General features: G+C 42.2%; 1 protein-coding gene across 1 annotated transcript; it reads left to right on the top strand.

The window, feature by feature from the left end:
• The first annotated feature begins 82 nt into the window (after positions 1-82).
• Positions 83-17,156, top strand: RWDD1 (RWD domain containing 1). Its single transcript, XM_034765819.1, has 7 exons — positions 83-240; positions 2,584-2,649; positions 4,601-4,731; positions 7,888-8,031; positions 9,621-9,753; positions 11,853-11,915; positions 15,117-17,156. Exons 1-7 carry the CDS (start codon positions 168-170, stop codon positions 15,227-15,229), a joined length of 723 nt encoding a protein of 240 aa, XP_034621710.1. The 5' UTR covers positions 83-167; the 3' UTR covers positions 15,230-17,156.
• The last annotated feature ends 3,320 nt before the right edge of the window (positions 17,157-20,476 follow it).

The following is a 20,476-nucleotide window of genomic DNA, read 5'->3' as shown; positions in this document are numbered from 1 at the left end:
GCCCGGTCGAGAACAGAGCTGTGACTATGTCACGGCTTCAACTCCTCCCCCTTGCCTGGGGAGCCGCCCCGGCAGCCGCCGCCGCCGCGCGGAGCAGAGTGCGCCTGCGCGGGCCGCCCGGGTGGCTGGGCCGTGGCGGAGCGTTCCATGGCCGGCGGCGCGGGACCATGACCGATTACAGCGAGGAGCAGCGCAACGAGCGGGAGGCGCTGGAGTCCATCTACCCGGACTCGTTCACGGGTCAGCCGCGGCGCCGCGCCGGGGGGAACCCGGCCCGGCCCGGCGAGGTGGCGGCTGGCGCAAGCTTCCCTGTAGCGGGGTCGGGGTGGACCTGGGGCCCCCTGTCTGCACAGCGCGCAGCTCCCCGAGCGCCTCCCGGCTGCGTGCCCGGGTAGGGAGCCGCGGGCTGGGGGTGGCGGAGCTGCGCTTTGGGTCGCAGCGCAGGGGGCAGCAGCCACGCACCTAGCAGCGGCTCCCCCCTCTCCCACCCGGGCCGGTGCAAACAGGGTCCAACGGGTGCGGGGGGCCCTGGTCCTCTTTAAATACGCCGGTTACACGGCACAAGCCTCGCAGGAGTCCTCTGGAGTTACCCTAGGCTTCCCCCGGGGTAGGGGGCAGTAGGCCCGGGCTGGCTCCTCTGCCACCTGCCCCGCTGAGCAGAGCACCTGGCTTGCGCTGGGTTAGTTCTCACTAGCCCCGGGCTCCCAGCCCCTCCGTAGCTTCCTGACCTTGAGTTGCTTTTCGCGTCGTGTGTCAGTCTGGTTTCTGTAACACCCCTTGTTGCTGCTAGGCCACAGCACTCCTAGCTCACCCTGTTCCAGCAGGACACGGGCGAAGATCTAGGGCGAGCACCTTTGGGCGAGCCTTTACAAGCAGGGCTCTTGTGGACACTTGGGTGGAAATTAAAGACAAAAATGAGTTAACTTGATGCCCTGCTCAGCTTTCCTTTCTCGTTTCTGATCCTCGCCAGGCATGTGGCATTGCTGACCAGGTAGCAGATGCTCACTTTGCCACCCTACTTGTTGCATTACCATTACCTGGCTTTTTTCATAGTTTCACAGGCCAAAATGGAGCGTTGTGATCATCTAATCTGCCCCCCTGTAAAACACAAGACACAGAGCTTCCCCAAAATAATTCAGTTTTGCTTATTGCTTTGTAAAGACCTGTGGGGTAAAGGAAGTGGCAGTAAAACTGAACTCTTCTTATTCTATACTTAATTAAATGTGCAAGTGCTGGGGTTCTTTCTTTTTTCAGATTCTTATTTAATTGTCTTGTTGCTTATTTCAGCCTTTTAAAATCTGTGTTGAAATGATTTTAGCTTGTTAAGCCAAAGGTATATGAATTTGTTACCAGTGATTCAAGATGCAGAATCATTGAACATAATGAAGTCATAGATTAAAGCTGTAAAATGCCATTTGAGCTGAGCCAACTCTCACTGCGAGGATTTCCTCAAGCCCAGAAAAAAGTATATTGCAGTTTGCAGCAACAGCAACAACAGGGTTTAGGTCAGATTTTAAGACTTCTTGGTGAAATTTTTTTCACTTGCTTACACTCCTGAATAATCAGGTGAAATTCACTCTATCTTCCCAGTGAAGATCCAGAACATGGGCTGTAATAGAGTCCCCCGTGGCCATTACTCCAGGCAATGTGCTACAGCCTCTCTGAAAAAATTGTACAATGAACTGGAGCCACTAATCTGCGAAATTGTGGGTCTCATGTGCCCATCCTTCTTCCCAGATTATGCACAGTTGTCAGAGACCCCCCATGTGGTGCCCCATGTAATAACCTCATAACCCATTGAGGGGGTCCCAACCCCCAGTTTAAGAATCCCTGTCATAAAGTGTGTAATTGGTGGTTAGGACTTTGTTTTGTGGTCTTAGGTTAATTTAAATTTTATCTCTAAATTGTTCATGTCAGCAGTGAATTTCCTTCACCTGTCATATCACTTCCAAAGTTAAATTGCTGATCCTTTGAGGCAGGATCCAAGCATTTCTGTTTGCTCTGAAAAGTACTTCGGACTTTTCTGGTGGCTTTTTAAAAATATCAATAGGAGCTGATTTCTATTTTGTAGAGTTGCTACATATTCTTCCTGTAAGATAGAAATGCACCCTTTGTGGTTCTTCTGCTCATCAGTGAGACTGGTAATGAATAGGTAGTGAATGCATTTAGACCCAGAAAGCACCTGGTATTCAGTATGCATATAATTAATTCATAATCAGGCATATTAACCTTCTTTTACTCTAATGATTTGTTCTCCTATATCCTCACAGAGGAAAAACTTAATCAAAATTAGATTTGCACTGTATCTATATCCTTTTGGTGGACAAATATTTTGTGTGAGATTGGTACTACATGTACACTCTGTAATAGCAGAAGAACAAAGCAGACATTGCATCATCAAGAAGAGAAAATTCTTAATCTTGAGAAAAAAAATTAATGTATTGGAGGCTTCTTAGAGACCTAAAGATGTTCCAGTTTAATGAAATAATAGGAACAAGGTAGCACCAATATGCTAGTGAAGAAAAGGTGTCTGACTTCAAAAATCTCTCATTTATTTACTGTTTCTTTACTTTTTTTTAACAGTATTATCAGAAAACCCAACAAGTTTCACTATCACAGTGACATCGGAAGCAGGAGAAAATGATGAAAGTAAGTTGGTCATGGGGAAAACTTTTCTTTTTAACTTTTGAAATTTATAAGGCCTGATTGTTTTAAAATATTATCCCAAAAATCTGTATCCTTTGGGTTATCTCTAATAGATATAATGTGAAATAACCTGCTGTGGGAAATCTGGTTGTCCTCTTGTAAATGGGCTCTGACTATCGGGTAGGGCTACAGCAGTAGCTGGTGTTTCAGAATAGTTAACAATTATGTTTTCCTAGATCTGTTACTTAAGAACTCTTAATCCACTGTTAATATGTTCTGATCAGTAGATTGTGACTTGCTCAATCAGAACAATTCCTTGTGATGTTTAAAGTATAGCTTACTGTTACCACTAGAAATGTAAAAACAACGAGGAGTCCTTGTGGCAACTTAGAGACTAATGAATTTATTTGGGCATAAGCTTTCGTGGGCTAAAACCCACTTCATCAGATGCATGGAGTGGAAAATACAGAGGCAAAATTTGTTAGTCACTAAGGTGCCACAAGAACTCCTCGTTCTTTTGCTGATACAGACTAACACAACTACTGCTCTGAAACCTGTCACTAGTAGTTGTTTGTTGGCTGGGTGTGATCCTGCTTCTGTTGAAGTCAGTAAGAGCAGATCCTTACTCAGTAAACATGCCAGTCTATGTAAAATGTAGATTTGAAGTGTATAGCAATTCAGATCTGCAGGAAGCTCTGTCAGTCAGTCACAATAATAGTTCAGTATGTCTTCGTATCACAAACTAGCTGCTGAGTACAGAGTCTCTGGTCACTGTACGAATGCTGACTAGGGTATTTACATACCAAATATTGTGGTACAAATAGGCTATATAATGGTTCGGAGTAAGAAATCTTTTTTGGTGGCATGGTGTGCTAGATTGGCACAGAACTGAGAGCAAGGAACTGCTGAATTCTAATCTTGGATTTGCTGCTGACCCACTTTATAGCCCTGGACAAGTCACTTAATCTCTCTGTTGCCGGCCCAGAGGGCCCGAGGGGGCAACAGAGTTCGTTGCCCTGTGTGCGTCGCACCAGTAGACACACTAGGGTGGAGAAGCAAACCAAATTTATTCAAGAGCTCTGAATAGGCACTAGGAGACCAGCATGTCTCAAATCAAGTGCAGCAAATACAAGCAAGTTTTCCATTTTATATTCCAAGCTGTTTGTGTGCAAGCCTTTGTTCTGTTCTCCCCCTACCCTTCCCTTCCCGACAGCAGTTACAGCAGGCATTACATTGTGGCGTGTTGGAAAAGTTCTCGTCCGCATATTTATCTTTGGCCTTGCAAGCTCTACATAGTAGGCCTCTCCCTCTCCCTTTCCGCCTCATTATCACTACTGCTTCTGCGAGCGAAACTGCAGCTGTCTGCTAAAAAAAAGCTGACCGTTACATATTCTGCTTCAGCATTTAGGTTGTTAGCATGGAGGCTGGTTAAAGTTCACAAGATGGAGTTACTGTGGCTCACTTAGACCCAGAGCAGGGGGGTTTCATCGGTACTTATGGCCCCCCCCCCCCCCCCCCCCCCGAGTTATCTGGTAGCTATGCCTAGTGACGCCAACATCTCTGCCTTACTTTATTCTTTAAAAGGGGATATTGCTTGCTGATCTGCAGTACCTCAGAGGAGTATTACATCGACTAATTACTATTTCTAATGTGAATTGCACATGTAAACAGCTAGTAAGTGCTAAGAATTATCTCATGTGTAATGGGTAACTTTTATAGCACATCTGAGGGTTAATGATGAGTTGAGATTTGTATATTATATTCAAACCAACTGTTGTAATTACAGCATGTATGTAAGGTGATAGTTCCATTTTTAAAATACTGTTTTTATTTAAAAACCTGTTGTGGATTGTTAAACAAAACAGGATTGTTATTCTAATATAAACCTAAGCATTAAAAGTTAATATTTATGAAGTTTGAGGCTGTCACACTAAGATTGCCTTTTGTACCGTAGCTGTCCAGGCAACCCTTAAATTTACCTATGGAGAAAAATATCCAGATGAAACTCCACTTTATGAAATATTCTCCCAGGAGAACCTTGAAGATAATGATGTCACAGACATATTAAGCCTTCTAGAACAACAGGTAAGGCAAATTAAGAATATATTGACTCTTCTAAATCATAAATCATTGGTTTGAGAGGTGAATTAGGGACAGTAAATTCTGATGCTAACTTAGGCTAGGTCTACACTGAATCGGCAGGTAGAAATCGATCTCTTGGGGATCGAATTATCGCGTCTTGTCGGGACGCGACAATCGATCCCCGAATCGACGCGCTTACTCCACCGGCGAAGGTAGGAGTAAGCGCCATCGACAGGGAGCCGCGGGAGGTCGATTTTGCCGCCGTCCTCACAGCGGGGTAAGTCGGCTCCGATACGTCGAATTCAGCTATTCGCGTAGCTGAATTTACGTATCTTAAATCGACCCCCCCATGTAGTGAAGACCAGCCATTAGAAGAGCATATGTCTTATGAATTGGTTTGTGCATTCTGCTGTGGGGAGTGACTCTGACATTAACTTGAGTTTAATTTTCCAAACCCTAAGACTTTGCTTTTTGACCATTATAAAAAGTTACGTAGTGTATATTTAAAACAAAACATGATGATGATTTTTTTAAATGCTATGTAAGAATAATATTTCAGCCACATAAAGATGCACGATCAAGCTTCAGAAATGGCCATGTTAAACAAGGTACAAAGAAGAGCTACTAGGCTTCTTGAGCTGTGATATTGACAAGACTGCCTGGTTCCAGGCTTCAGGGGAGGGCAAGAAATTGGGGCAGCTGGACCCCACTCCCTAGGGGCGAGAAGCTCCAAGTGGCTTCTTGCCCCTAAGAGGGGCTGGAGCAGTCTGCTAGGGGCAGGGAGCTGCCAGCAGAGCTAAGAAACCGGGTTTTCAGCTCCCCACACTGCCCCTCTTTGTGGAAGCACTCCTGGTGAGGACGCACACCACCAACCCAAGGAGGGTAGTGTGGGCATGCACCACCACAGTAATTTCTGGGGTAAAGTTGACCTAAGATGGATCGACTTATGTTTCTAGTATAGACAAACCCTAAGAAAATGAAGTCTGCAATGGGATCTGATTGCTCCCTATAAATACATAAAGGGGTAAACACCAGGGAGGATGAAGAGCTATTTAGTCCTTTAGCGTATGTTAGCACAAGAACAAATTGGTATTAACTGGCCATCAACAAATTCAGGCTGGTAATTAGAAGGTTTCTAACTGGCAGAGAAATGAGGTTCTGGAACAGCCTCCCAATAGGAGATGTGGGGCAAACAACTTAGTTTTAAGAGAGAGCTGGACAAATTTACAAATAGGATTGTTTGAGAGAGTTGTTTGTGATGGTGGGGAGGTAGGGCTTGGCAGCTGCAGCCCTGGGAATCCTTTTTGGTTCTTGTCTGATATGCCTAAAATCTCATGCTCAAGGGCTTTGGCCAGTCACTTGCTGGGATCAGGAAGGGATTCCCATATCTTCCCACCCCACCCCATTTTTTTCGTTTTCGTTTTCTCTGAGGCATCAGAGACGGCCACGACTGGAGATGGGACATTGGATGGGGTGGGCTGGTGCTCGGAGGTGGCATCAAGCATTCTTTCTCTCAGGTGTCTGGCTGGCTGGTTCTTGCTCACATACTCGGGGTCTAACTGATCACCATATGTGGGGGTGGGAAAGAATTTCCCCCCAAGTCAGATGGGCAGTGACATTGGAGTTATTTGCCTTCCTTTGCGTCATAGGTGCAGGTAGCTTGCTAGGATCATCTGGGTATATTTTAATGAATACCCTGCCATTGCAGAGGTCTCGAGCACTGGTCCCTCCTATTCTCTGCCAGTGGCACATAATAGTTTAGTCTACTGTGGGCTGTAATTCTTTGGTCTAATTTTGGTTGTTGGGTTTAGTGTGTGGGTGTTCGTGGCCTGTGACGTCCAGGAGATCAAACAAAATGATCTGGTGGTTCCTTCTGGCCTTAAACTCTGAGGATGACAAAGTAGGGTTAACTTGGCTCCTATGTTAGGGTTCACAAACACAACAACAAAACTCTAAATAAATTGTTTAACACCTCTCTTGCACCACAACTTTTGCTTAGCACAGATGCCTTTGATTGTATTTAACAGTTTTGTGTAAGTTGCCTGATATTAAGACTTCCAAAATAAAGGAAAACTCACTAGGTCTTTGGACAACTAGAGTATAAGGAAGTATTAAGGCACTTAAGAAAGAAACTAAAATCAAGACAAGTTCTTGCTACTAACTGTGAGCTAGCTGACTGATCGTAGCATGCATGCTTCTCGTAGGACTGGTAACAGCAGTGAGGACTGGGGACACGGTGCTGAGATGAGGCCTTACCTACCGTATTGACTTGTGCGGGTAATTAGTAAGCACCTGTGAGTGTCTACCCTGCAGCTGAGAGTGAGCCTGCTAAAAATAACAGTAAGGAAGTTACAGCTTGGGCTCTCAAGCCCACCCAACCCCCTGGGTCTGAGCTCGAGCTACTAACCTGAGTCTCCTCCAGAGCTAGTGTCCACTTCACTATCTTTACTGTGCTGGCTAAAGCTCCGTTAGCACAAGTCAGTCTTCTGGGCTGGAAGGCTTGCTTTGAACTGCAGTGTAGACATACCCAGAATGACTCTAGGAATTCATCACTAGGGAGTTCCGTCCCCACTTGCTTTAAAATTATTTAATTTAACAAACATTTTCAGTTTTTTTTGGTTAATTAGCAGCACTCTGTATCACCTTTAACCGGTTAACCAGTAAGCATCCGTCTTAACGGTTTCAGTTAATGATTAAACTCCGCTACCGGCCCCGCACCCAGGGTCCTGCTGCTGGTCCAGGGTCCTGACAGGGGGATCCCACGTAAAACGTGGGAGTGCTGCAGCACCCCCTGCACTCTTAGTTCCCCGCCTATGTGAACTCCTTAACGGTTAATCGTTTAAACAATAGAATTTTAATAGGTTTAACGGTTACTATTTTTAAACCCTATTTACATTCCTAATAGTGACCTGAGAGAACAGTGCTGATGTTTTGCTGCTCTTCCCTCCTCTTTCACCTGGGATCATTTTAAGTGGCTTAAACCCAATTAAATAAATTTGACTCAATTTCCAAAACTGGTGCAAGGCAATTCAGCAGTGAAACTTGCATTCCTACAGGGCTAAGCATAAACACTTTCCAGACAGGCGGAAGGTGTAACCTCTCTGTCCACAATGAGTTTGCCTAGTGAATTGCCTGAGGGTGCCGCCTTTTATGTTGCAGGCAGAAGAGAACTTGGGGATGGTAATGATCTTCACTCTAATGTCAGCTGTACAAGAGAAATTAAATGAAATAGTGGATCAAATAAAAACAAGACGAGAGGAGGAAAAGAAACAGAAGGAAAGAGAAGCAGAGGAGGCAGAAAAGGTGGGTGAAGTATTCCATTTTCAACTTAACAATTTTCTGGTTTTCCTTCCTAAAGTTGCTGTAGTTGCTGTAGGATTGGCTAGCAGTAGAATTGTCCCAGACACACACAACTAGCAGAACCAAAAACAATATTTAAAAGTTCAGATGTAGCCACACATTGAGCACAACTTCATTCATTTAATAAATCATAAATATTGCACTTTCCAGGTTGAACCTTTCTGGTATTTACTGAATGCATAATAGCTTCTGGCACTGCTTTAAAAGCTTGGGGTATGTCCTCTGACCACTCCACTCCCTTTGGACCCCCAAATAGCACAGAGAGTGGACACTGACATTATTCCTCTAGCCAAATATTCTTCCTTGAAATGAGAGAGTGCCCACTTAGTGCAGAGCTGGCGTTAACCAGCTCTATGCTATCCTCCGTGTGGCTTTCATTTTAAGTGGAAGGAAGGGATAAGGAGCAGAAGGGGCTAGAGTGTATTGCATTACTCTCATACTGTTCTCAGATGTTGAACAGTCCCTGGGGCACTGTGGCCGGCTGTTGAAGGTTTGAACAGCCTGTACAGTTTTCTGATGCCTCCTCTCCCTCCTTTATATCATGAATGCCACCAAGAAGGGGGATAACTCCATTCCTCTGTCTCGGTCGATTGACTTGATGGAAAGGAAGTTGGATGGCTCAACCTCTAGTGTCAGCCAGATCCAGTAGCCTATTCACTGTAGCCTGGTATTTCTTTGCCACCACTAAGTAGCTCTTTCCATTCTCAAGATGCGTTAGAAGAAATTCCACCACTGAGTTTTCACTTTTTTCGGTAGCAGCTAGAGGGCTGTAGGACTCAATATCCCTTCAGTTGGGATCCCGTCACTATAGGTCTGTTCACACACTCATGCTCTTTGGTGTTTCTCTGGTATTTACATCTCAGAATGCACTGCATTTCTGAAATCCCACATTATGAGGTTTGGCTGTGGGCTTTTACAAGCACAAAGCACTCTGGAAGCCCCATAGTATGGAGGAATGTGATTGCACAGCAGGGTCACTATGTAGTTTCCACATGAGGGTGGTGGTGGAAGGAACAATTATTCTCCTCTCCCTCCATGACAGAGGAGGAGTCTTGCTGGTCGCATACTTCACCCCCCTCTCTGGTACAGATATCAAATATAAACTTGTTCTGTGGTTTTAGGAATTTTAATAGCAAATATTCATATACAAAGCATTTCTGTCCATCCTTACCACTCACGTACCAGCCCCTTGTTCATTGTGACTTGACCTAAACCAATAATAAGGTGCACTACCCACCTGTGCATATGCTGCTTTATCTTATTGGTATTACATTATAGATCCAAATCAAAACAGGGATTTTCTACAGTAGTTTTCTGTGAATAAATTTGCAAGCCACATGTAAAAAGAAACAAGAATGTCACACTTTTCACTTGGTCTTACTGTAGTGTGATTAATTTGCTGTAAGAAACCTAGTTAAAATTGGTGTCTAGTAGTTACTGCTTCTTGGTATACAATAATTTCAACCATAAAGAGAATATTAATCTTTACTCTTTGCTTTGCCACTGAGCTCTTAATTTTTTTTCTTTTGCAGCTATGTTTCCATGGCACTCCTGTTACAATCGAGAATTTCCTAAGCTGGAAAGCAAAGTTTGATGCAGAGCTCCTAGAAATTAAAAGAAAAAAGATGAAAGAAGAAGAGCAATCAGGCAAAAATAAATTAAGTGGTATGACTTTACAATTGTCTCCAAGTTTGCCAACTTATCAGACCAGTGTGTCAGATAATGAAACTATGTCCAAGAATTTTAATTTTTATACTAAAAGATTTGTCAGACGCCAGTCAATGTCTGATTGTTAACAGGGAAGATTTATCTTGTAAATTGAGCGTTAGCGTCTTACTGTTGTGCCTTAGAAAGGAGGCTTGAGCATTTATGTTGGAGCAAGTGTGAGTCCTAAATGTTTCCATTTCTCACATGAAACCCATTCACAGCATCAAGGAATGGTGAGGAAAATTGGAAAGGGGAGGAAAATGGAGAGTGCTACGGTAGGATAGTCTGTATTGAACTGGAACATACAGATTGCCAGCTCCACATTAAACTATTCAGCTGAATGTAGATGTTGGTATTGTTTCTGGTTCATTACTACAAAATAGGTGATATATTTGTTAATGCATGAGACAGGTAACCAATATAAAGAAGACACAATCTCTTGTGCTCTGAGAGGTTGAGAAGCAGGGTTTGGTGGTGGTGCGATATTCTTACTGTCCGTATAATTTGGTTTAGTCTGCCCATATGCCATAAGGGGGGCAAAATTGATATCAAATGGGCAAAGCCTGAGTTACCTGTAGGAACTGTCTATGGAGGAGGAAATCTTCACCCCCCAGACAACTGCACAGGTTGGTTGTGGCTGCAGCAATTACCTCTGGAGAGGAGTAGTGATTATGGCCTGTCATTGGACCCCTTCCCTCCAATGGGATTACAGCCTCGTAGATCCATATCTTCTCTTTTTAGGACCATGCTGGCCCACTGAAAGTATCCCCTCCATGTTTAAAATCAGGGCAATGCTGCAGAGCTTGGCTCCGTGGCACAGAAAGGGTGAAGACCATATATAGACTTTCTGCTGGCTGGCCTCCCGCATAGCTGAAATGCATAATTTTCATTGTGTTTAAGCCAATTTGCTTGTGCATGAAGCGAACCAGGGTTGTGCCAACAAAGCAAATACTAATGGTGTAGCGTGTGTGGAATAGATAGATATCAGAGATGTGGCTTCAGATCCTGAGGTATTGGATGGGAGTTTGGCTGAATAAGAACCTCTGGATTTGGCCCCTGCAGTGTCAAAGAGTTTTTTGCAGTGTAGTTGTAGCCATGTCAGTCCCAGGATATTCGAGAGACAGGATGGGTGAGGTAATATCTTTTACTTGACCAACATCGGCTGGTGAGAGAGACAAGTTTTCGAGCCACGCAGAGCTTCTCCTCATGTAACTTGTGGGGATATGTGTTTTTTTTGTTTTGTTTTGTTTTGTTTTTTTTATTTATTAGGCTAAATTCATGGAAATGTATGTTTGAAAGGATTTTGCTAAATCTGACATGTTTTCAGAAGCCATGTGTAGTAGCAATACAAATATAGATGTCTTAAGCAATTTAATATGAACATTAGGCATATTTAAATGGTTTTTGAGTAGATCGTAGAATCAGTATAAAATGAATTCCATTAAATTCTCAGAAGATAGGTAATGTGGGCATGGAAAGATTCATGTCCATTTTTATAAAAGGTTCCATTTTACTTTACATGGACACATGGTAGGAAGGGGAATCAAATACATGCTGAAGGCAACAAACATGGGCCTGATTGGCCTAAGTCAGTGCATGGAGACAACAATCTGACCTGTTGTGCATAGATGTGATGGATCCACAGCACCATATTCTTTCTTCCTTGACACGTCAGGAGCATTGTGTGTGGCCTCCAGGCTGCAGGAGGAGACAGTGGTGGTGTATCCCTTATCTCAGCATTGGTTTCACCTGATGCTGCATTAATTCTTGCATGGAGCTCTTTTGCAGGGCCTGTCTCACCTGTAAGGGAAGGAATCCCAGAGAGATGGACAACACCTGCCCAGAAAGCTTAAAATTTAATAAACAAGATAGGCAAAGAAGTAACTGGTCCAAGTATAATCTGAACACAATGCCAAGGGAACATAAATTATCAAATATTACTTTGATGTTATTTAAATATCAAAATTCTAAAATACTCTTACAAAATTTCATGTTACATGATTTTAGTAACTACATTCCAAGTGATCGCTAATTTTAATATTTATTATTCCTTTTAGGAAAACAACTATTTGAAACCGATCATAATCTTGACACGTCTGACATTCAGTTCTTAGAAGAAGGTAAACTTCTGTTTTTTCCCCTGTTATTTGCACTATTGAAAGATTTGATTAGAAATCTGACTAAACTTCAAATTGTGTAGCTTAGTTATGGTTAAGGCTAAGATTTTGTCGCAATTATTTTTAGTAAAAGTCACGGGCAGGTCACGGGCAATAAACAGAAATTCATGGAACCCATGACCTGTCCGTGACTTTACTAAAAATAACTGGGAGGGCAGAGGTAGGTAGAGGGGAGGAATGGAGTCCCAGCGGCTGCAGTGGGGTCGCAGCCATGGGTGGGGGACACAGCACCTGCTCTGGAGCTGGCCGCAGCTGCAGGATAGGGTGTGTGGCCCTGAATGCAGCTACTTCCAAGTCCCGGTCACAGTGGAGGCGGGGGGAGGGGGGAGCATGGCCCTACAGCAGCCACCAGGCTGGGGCGTGTGGCACCGGCTGCAGCCCCTGCCAAGCCTGGGATGCCACAGGGCTGGGGCGTGTGGCCACGGCGGAAGCCATGGAACTGGGGCAGCAGGGTTCTGATTCCTGTCAGCCCCAGTTGAAAGGCAGGGGCGCACAGTCCTGCCTCTGACAGCATAGAAGTCACAGAGGTCCGGTAAAGTCACTGAATCTGTGACTGTCGTCACCTCCGTGACTAAATCCTAGCCTTAGTTGTGGTTAAAAGTTGTCTTAAATGTTTGTTTAATATGGGGAGAACTTCTTTAGTAGAAATATTGTGAAGTAGTGTTTTTTAAAAAAACAAACCCAAAACACTGAGAGCATTAGCAAAATATATATTCTTCTAAACCAGTTTTAAGTTAAACCAATATAATTTTCCCACGTGGTTAAGGCCTTATTAACTCAGTTGATGCACAAGAAGCAATAGAATTCAGCTGTCTCTTAGCTTTCTTGACTCTTTAGGTCTATAAGAAGTAAAAAACAGTACACACTTTTTTTGTCACTGATATTGGCCGGTAAAACTCTGAATACAAATTGGGGAGTGTGTTTTTATGCAGGTCCTGCCACGTTGATGATGATGTCAGCAACTTTATAGCAGAAGAATAGACCCCATGCACATTTTGTTTAAAGGCATTCGAGTCGTCACCAAGTTTTGTTTTTCATGTAAATGACCTTTACTTTAAAGCATTAACTTTTAAACCATATAGTGGCCCTAATTCAGTGTGCATCTGGTCCTGCTCCTGTCAGTGACAAAACGCCAACTGACTTCAGTAAGAACAGGATCTGGCCCTAAATGAGGATGTTGCTCTGGTGTCCTCTACCCTGGGCACAACTGAGGTGTGCATGACAGCATGAGAATGAGTAAGAAACTGCGGTTTAGTTTTAAATAACTCCATTTTAGTAGAATGCCATATTGTAACTCTGACATTAATACACAATGGGAAGGGGATGGATAAATCTCAAACCTTTTCTATATTATTACCTTTTAATTGAAAACAGAGGCCTCCTATGAAATATGCACAGGTGAAAAGTATAAGCTTGGGATTGTTTTAAGTGGCCAGTAGATGTCACCATTGTCCCATGCAGACCCAGCTGTGACATACTGGAGGTTTTATCAGTCATTTACGTAGCTGTCAGAAGGAAATATGAAAATGTACAAAGCTGCACTTCCAGTATCTCTATGGACTAGTCTACACTAGAAGCGCTAAAGTGGTGCAGCTGCATAGGCTGGGTCGCAGTAGCGGGTCTGGTGAAGATGTTCTATGCCGAGAGAGCTCTTCTTTCAGAATAATAAAACAACCTCTGTGAGAGGTGGTAGCTGTGTCCACGTTGGCACTTGGGTCAGTGTAACTTAACGTTGCTCGGGGGAGTGGCTTATTCAAACCCTGAGCGACATAAGTTATACCAACATAACCTGTAGTGTAGACAAGCCCTACGACTTGCTATTACCACCATTGAAACTTTGAAACAGGGGTTTTGTGTGTGTGTGTGTGTGTGTGTGTAAGTACAAGTGTTTGAATTTTATCTGCTCGCCTTTTCCCATTAGACATCATAACTGATTTAAATGTAGAACTCTTGAATATATTTTTTCCATAAGTCGAGCCTTAGCAGTTCCTTAAAATATAATTTTATTTTTCATGTGCGTAACAAATAACAAGGGATCGATGTATGAAAAAGGGTGGTTGGCTTTAAAGAAAAAAGTTTGTCAGGTTTTGTTGCTTCCTTGTAAATCTCATACAGCTTTGCAATTTTTCCCTCTGTATAAAGTAACTGATACTGCTTCGTGAGCTAAATTCGTTCGGAAAAATTTAGACTGTTGCTTGATGTACTGAGAAGAGGGAGGCTTGAGGCATATGGAGAGATCTTATGTTGGTCTAACCAGCATTCTTCTAAGCTGCTGTAGATCAAATGTTCTCAAATAACATTCCAGTAGTTGCTGTCCTGAAAGCGACGTGTGGCGTTATGTTAGATGTAGTGTTTGCGGTGTTGTGTTTCTAATATTCCCATAGGCCCATATTTTGCACTTAAGCATAGAGTAACTTCATACACGTCATCCCATTGATTTTATTTATTTATTTACTTACACTTGTGTTTGCAAGATTGGGGCAATAAAGACCTTGCAGCTTTCAGGAATTGATGCACTTATCTTAGAATGAATTGGATAATTTAGAACTATTGCCATCTCTTGGAACTAGCAGTGGTAACATCAGTTCATCAATGGGCTGTGGATATTTTACCTATGTCACAATCAGCTCTGTTAAGCACTGAGATGGGGAAAGCGTCATTATTCTAGTTAATAAAAAACTAGGGGGTGGTGGTTCTTCCGCCTATCCCCATTCTGTTCAAGTAAACATGCATGAATCAAACAGTAAAGTTCATTAAATTTGGACCAGCAACATGGAATAACTTTAAATAGCTGGTACCTGGGAATTGTTCTCTGTGGTGAAGCAGAGGACACAAAGGTTCTTAGACAATCTGATCTTTTCAGCTAGCTCAGAGGGTTTCAACCTTTTTTCATTTGCAGACCCCTAACAAATTTCAAATAGAAGTGCGGACCCCTTTGGAAATCTTAGACACAGTCTGCGGGCCCCCCAGGGTCCACGGACCGCAGTTTGAAAACTACTGAGCTAGCTGATGAAGAAGTAGCAGAGCAACGTGTATTTCTTTTCTGTTTGAAGAATGAAGGAAAAAACCCTTATTTTCTTTTTCTTGTTTCCATAAAAATCCATAATAAAACACCATTTTGTTTTCTCCCCCCCACCCTTACAGCTGGAAACAGTGTGGAAGTGGATGAATCCTTGTTCCAGGAAATGGATGACTTGGAGTTGGACGATGAAGAGGATGACCCTGATTACAACCCTGTTGATTTAGATAGCGACTAGACTGAATTTGCTGAACTGGCTGTGTCATTAGTATGCGTGGACACATGTAGGGAGAAAGAGGCAGTCAGGAAAGCCACAGCATCTGTGGCTCTACCAAGCATGTATTGGTTTTCATTTTTGAAGGAAAAAAACCAAACTCTTTTAATTTCAGGAGAATACTCTTCTGATGACTTTCATCGTAATTAATAAATTGACTTTAACATTTCAAATGTGAAATGTTAGGCATATTGTTAATCTGTATGAAGTCTAGAAACCTATACATCTGTTCTCTCTCCCTTCCCACCTCAATAACTGCCCTTGAAGAGATCAGACATGCAAGATGAAAAGATGCTAGAGCAGATGCTGCATGTGCCACAATACAAAGGTGTGCTGAACACCTATTCTGTTATCTTCAGCCTGAGATATGTGTGGAAGTTCTGGTGAAGAAATGGGGAGTGCTTACTATAAAGCTGCTCTATCTGTGGGACTCTACAATGCTTCAAATACAACTTATTAATGGTGCTTCTAACCATTCTCATTCATTAACGGCTATAGAGAGACTGACTGGTGGTGACCTTTCAGCTTAACACCACCACCTCAGAGTTCCATTTTAGATGATATCCTTCCTCTTCCCCATACTACAGCAGCACCAATAATACTGCTGATGTTAAAGATAAAATCGTTTCTACATTATAAAGGTGGTTCGATAACTTGGCCATTTCAGATTACATAGGGTTTAAAATTGACATCTTGGATACGATTTTTTAAAAAAAGGTAAAACCAGAGCAGTGAAAACCCTTTAATTCCTCTTGTTTTCAAATTTTAACTTTTTGGCCATAATCCTGACAAAGAATTTGGAATAAAGTTCTAAAGGACATGAAGGCCTTAAAATCATTTTCAAAAGTTTGATGGATCTGTTTGAAAGGCAACTTCTCTTTTGAACTTGTGCAGTAGTTAGCCTTATGGAAAATGTTATGAAAATAATAATTTAATTAATGGGACTTATTTTCTACAATCAGCAGAGTACAAGACCACACCATTGTAGTTAAACTTGAGTAACAGTTCAGAATACTGCATCTCTCTTAGTAATTACAAGGTGCCATATTATGTAGGTGTGACTCCAGTTGGCATTACCACTGTTGAAGCCAACCATTGTGAAAAGTCTGTTAGTACAAGATAGAGCAAAAAGATCCAGCCAAGCTGCAGGACCCAACACAAAGATGTTAGCCCAGCTGTTTTCTTGGCGTTACAGTGGCATCAGCATGCTCTGTGCTTTGCTGCACTGTTTTGTGTTCCACAATAGTACATCTAGGAGAAGAGCAATAGGATGGCTGGAAGATCACAGGCTATGGAGAGAGGTGAGAAATGAAAGACTATTGCTAATGGAAGGAAGATGTAGCATGGTACAATGTGGGTATAAGAGTAAGGAGGATGCTGTATTTGGCTTATAAAAAGGAACAGGAAAAAATTTTAAATGAAGAAATAGAGGAAAGCGTGAATAAACCAAGGCAAGAGATATGAAGCAAAAATAAATAACTGAAATGTGGAGGAAGACATGGAGGGAGGGGAGAAGACACTATTCCATTGTAACTCCTCTGTGGTTATAGATCAAGCTGCAATAGATGTTTTCTATTGGTCATCAGTTATAAATGAAAATCCAAGGATCTCCGTGTTGCTAAATATTTTAGCAGGTTTACTTCTTGTTTATGAAGATATGGTCTCTCTCCCTCTGATGGAAAAAATATTCATAATGTAATATAACATTTTTCAAAGATAACTTGAGGCTCTTTTGTATAAAGTAGTTTGGGATACTTTGTACGAAAGGAACTAAGTACAGGTATGACTTGTTAGTGTATGAGTGATTGTTCAGACAATAACTAGGCATAAAGCTAATTTCAGGTCTCTCAATAAATCGGGAACAGGGGCTGCCAAGCCTCTAGATGATGAAGGGTTGTGTGTGCACTCTTAAATTTTAATGTATTTTTAGTATGACTATTTTAGCTATCAGGGCTTCAAACAAGTTAATTTTTTTTTGTATGCAGAGTGTTTACTGCTATTGCCACATTTGTTTTGAGAACTAGAAATATTTAACTTTGTTACATATTTAGAAATGAGACCCTTCAGCCCAGAAGATCCTATGTAGCATGATAGTGTCACATTCTGGGATGCATTTCAGACCTATGAGGGCTCGCATCACTGCTTGGCCTGCAACCATAGGTGCCTCACAGTGCTTTACTGTTGTAGCTACCAATCTGGGCCACCCACAACCAACCTGCCAGCATGCAGGTCACGCTCTGAGTGTCCACGTATAGTTATAGACTTGGTCCAGCAACTCTGACCACAGCAGCCTGTCAGCAGCAGACCAGCCACATTCTGACTTCCAGCAACCTTGGTTACTACTTTCAGGGTGACCCCAATACACTCCCAAATTTTCCCCAAAACATGTGTTCTGAGCTGTCCAGCCCTCTTTTGTACTGTTCAGATATTAGAGGTCCTTTGCACCTGTAAGGGGTCAAAATTTAGCTGTTTGCTAGACTCCTGGAGTTATCCAACAGTTCAGTTTAAACACAGCTCTGAATTAGTTTGTTAAAATGAAATTAGTAGTTAAAAAATGAAATAAGTTAATTTTATCTTAACAAGGTAGGTTTTAAGTGAGTACACGTATAAAGTATTAAAGTCAGAAATGGTTACAAGAGAAATAAAGACAAAATGCCTTCTAGTAGCTACAACTTAACAAGCTACACTTGGTTCAAGGTAAAATCCTTACCATAGGTTCCCAGCAACACAGATGACCGTATTCTCTGGTCATGGTTTCCCCTCAGAGTCAAAGGGGTGGTTACTTTGTCTTTCTTAGATGAAAGAGAGCCAGAGGTAGGGAGTCATCCGTTGGGGGTGTTTTTGCCCCTCGCTTTTATAGTACAGTCACCCTTTGCAGTGGATTCTTCTAAGGATTACCCCTTAAAGCAAAGTTTATTCAAACAGTAAAGAAGGTGACATGGAGTCTGGCAGTGAAGGTGGCTCCTTGCTTTTTCTTCTTCCCTGTGTATGCTGAAATGCAGATTTGCCTTATCTCCTGCCATTTCCCCCTCTTGCTGTTTCAAGGATCCTATTTACTACTACTATGTACATTGGGGTAAACACACATTTCGTTGTGTAGGACAAACCCGTTGAACAACTTTTGCCAAGGCAGGACTGCGAGGGTTTGAACACGAGCTCACAATATCATACAAGGGGGGGTTATAACTTTACATATAATGTTGCTACATGTAGTAAGAAGATGGCCTGAAACATAAGGCCTCGTAGCAGAGGCTTGGTATGAGGCCTGGGATAAAGTAATGGTCATAACTTGCTAATATAAAGCAAAGTTAAGTTGTGAGCAAGAAGCAGGCCCTGCTCACAGAATCTGGGAAGAACAGGCCTGATGTTGAAGAAACGCATATTCCTAAGTAATGCTAGGCATAAGAATATATACGCAAACACATTCCAGAAAGATGGTACCAGAACACCTTAATGCCAGCACATTCCTCAACGATAACAGAAACACTGACCCATTCTAAAGATAAGGTCAGGATAACAGTATGATGGATAGAGATGATTCAATCAAACAATACCTACAAGGTAATGGGTGGCACCCTAATACGTCAGAGTGTGGCACCCTGATACATCAGGGGCAATATGTAATTTGTTTGCATTGGTGTATAAAGATGTATCTTAGTGGGAATGTCTTTGGGCAGACTAGGGAGCAGTGGAAAGTACCACCACTGACTGAGCTGCATCCATTGTCACGAGCATACATGTCCTAGTATCCTCGTAGAGTCTGCCAGGTGCTATTACCGTGCTTCGTCGACAATAAACCTGGCCGGGCGCCTTCGCTACTAAACCAAGTCTTGTGGTCTGATTGGGCAGTTAGATTGGCGCCTGCTGTACTAGCTATCTGGCCAGAGCCAGTGCAGCAGCACACAGAGAAGACACGCATACATTTCAACATGATATTTTTGGCCAGAAAATTATTAGTTTCCAGATGATACCTTACAAAGGATGTTTTGTACAAAAATAAATTACAATAGTGTGTGTAAGGTGTGAATACAGTTACAGAATAAGATTATCTGTTCATATGCCTCAACTACTTGTTTAGAAAGGTTTTAGTAGTCATTAGGGCAGTCAAGCGATTAAAAAAATTTATTATGATTAAGTGTGCTGTTAATAGAATACCATTTATTTAAATAATTTTGGATGTTTTCTACATTTTCAAATATATTGATTTCAATTTCAACATAATACAAAGTGTACAGTTCTCACTATATTTTTGATTATGAATATTTGCACTGTAAAAAACAAAAGAAATAGTATTTTTCAATTCACCTAATACAAGTACTGTAGTGCAATCTCTTTATCATGAAAGTTGAATTTACAAATGTAGAATTATGTACAAAAAATATCCTGCATTCAAAAATAAAACAGTGTGAAACTTTAGAGCCTACAAGTCCACTCAGTCCTACTTGTTCAGCCAATCGCTCAAACAAGTTTGTTTACATTTGTAGAAGATAATGCTGCCTGGTTCTTGTTTACAGTGTCACCTGAAAGTGAGAACAGGCGTTCACATGGCACTGTTGTAGCTGGCATTGCAAAATATTTACATGCCAGATGCGCTAAAGATTCGTATGTCCCTTGATGCTTCGCCCACCATTCCAGAGGACTTGTGTCGATGCTGATGACGGGTTCTGCTTGATAACAATCCAAAGCAGTGCGGACTGATGCATGTTCATTTTCATCATCATGAATCAGTTGCCACCAGTAGAAGGTTGATTTTATTTTTTGGTGGTTCAGATTCTGTAGCTTCCACATTAGAATGTTGCTCTTTTAAGACTTCTGAAAGCGTGCTCCACACCTCATCCCTCTCAGATTTTGGAAGGTACTTCAGATTCTTAAACCTTGGGTTGAGTGCTGTAGCTATCTTTAGAAATCTCACATTGGTACCTTCTTTGCATTTTGTCAAATTTTCAGTGAAAGTGTTCTTAAAACGAACAACCTGTGCAGGGTCATCATCCGAGACTACTATAACATGAAATATATGGCAGAATGCAGGTAAAATAGAGCAGAAGACATACAATTCTCCCGAAGGAGTTCAGTCACAAATTTAATTAACGCATTATTTTTTTTTTGAAGAGCATGATCAGGATGGAGGCATGTCCTCTGAAACGATGGCCAAAGCATGAAGAGGCATGTGACTCTTTAGTGCTTCTGGCACATACATATCTTGTGACCCCA

The sequence above is a fragment of the Trachemys scripta genome, chromosome 3 (genome assembly GCF_013100865.1).
Source record: "Trachemys scripta elegans isolate TJP31775 chromosome 3, CAS_Tse_1.0, whole genome shotgun sequence".
NCBI classification, from domain to species: domain Eukaryota; kingdom Metazoa; phylum Chordata; order Testudines; family Emydidae; genus Trachemys; species Trachemys scripta.
This window is presented reverse-complemented; position numbering and strand designations above follow the sequence as displayed.

Coding starts and splice junctions, on each gene's coding strand:
- RWDD1 (XM_034765819.1), top strand. CDS start 168: ATGACCGATTACAGCGAGGAGCAGCGCAACGAGCGGGAGGCGCTGGAG. Junction 2,650..4,600: donor AGCAGGAGAAAATGATGAAA/GTAAGTTGGTCA, acceptor TTTGTACCGTAG/CTGTCCAGGCAACCCTTAAA. Junction 9,754..11,852: donor AGGCAAAAATAAATTAAGTG/GTATGACTTTAC, acceptor TATTCCTTTTAG/GAAAACAACTATTTGAAACC.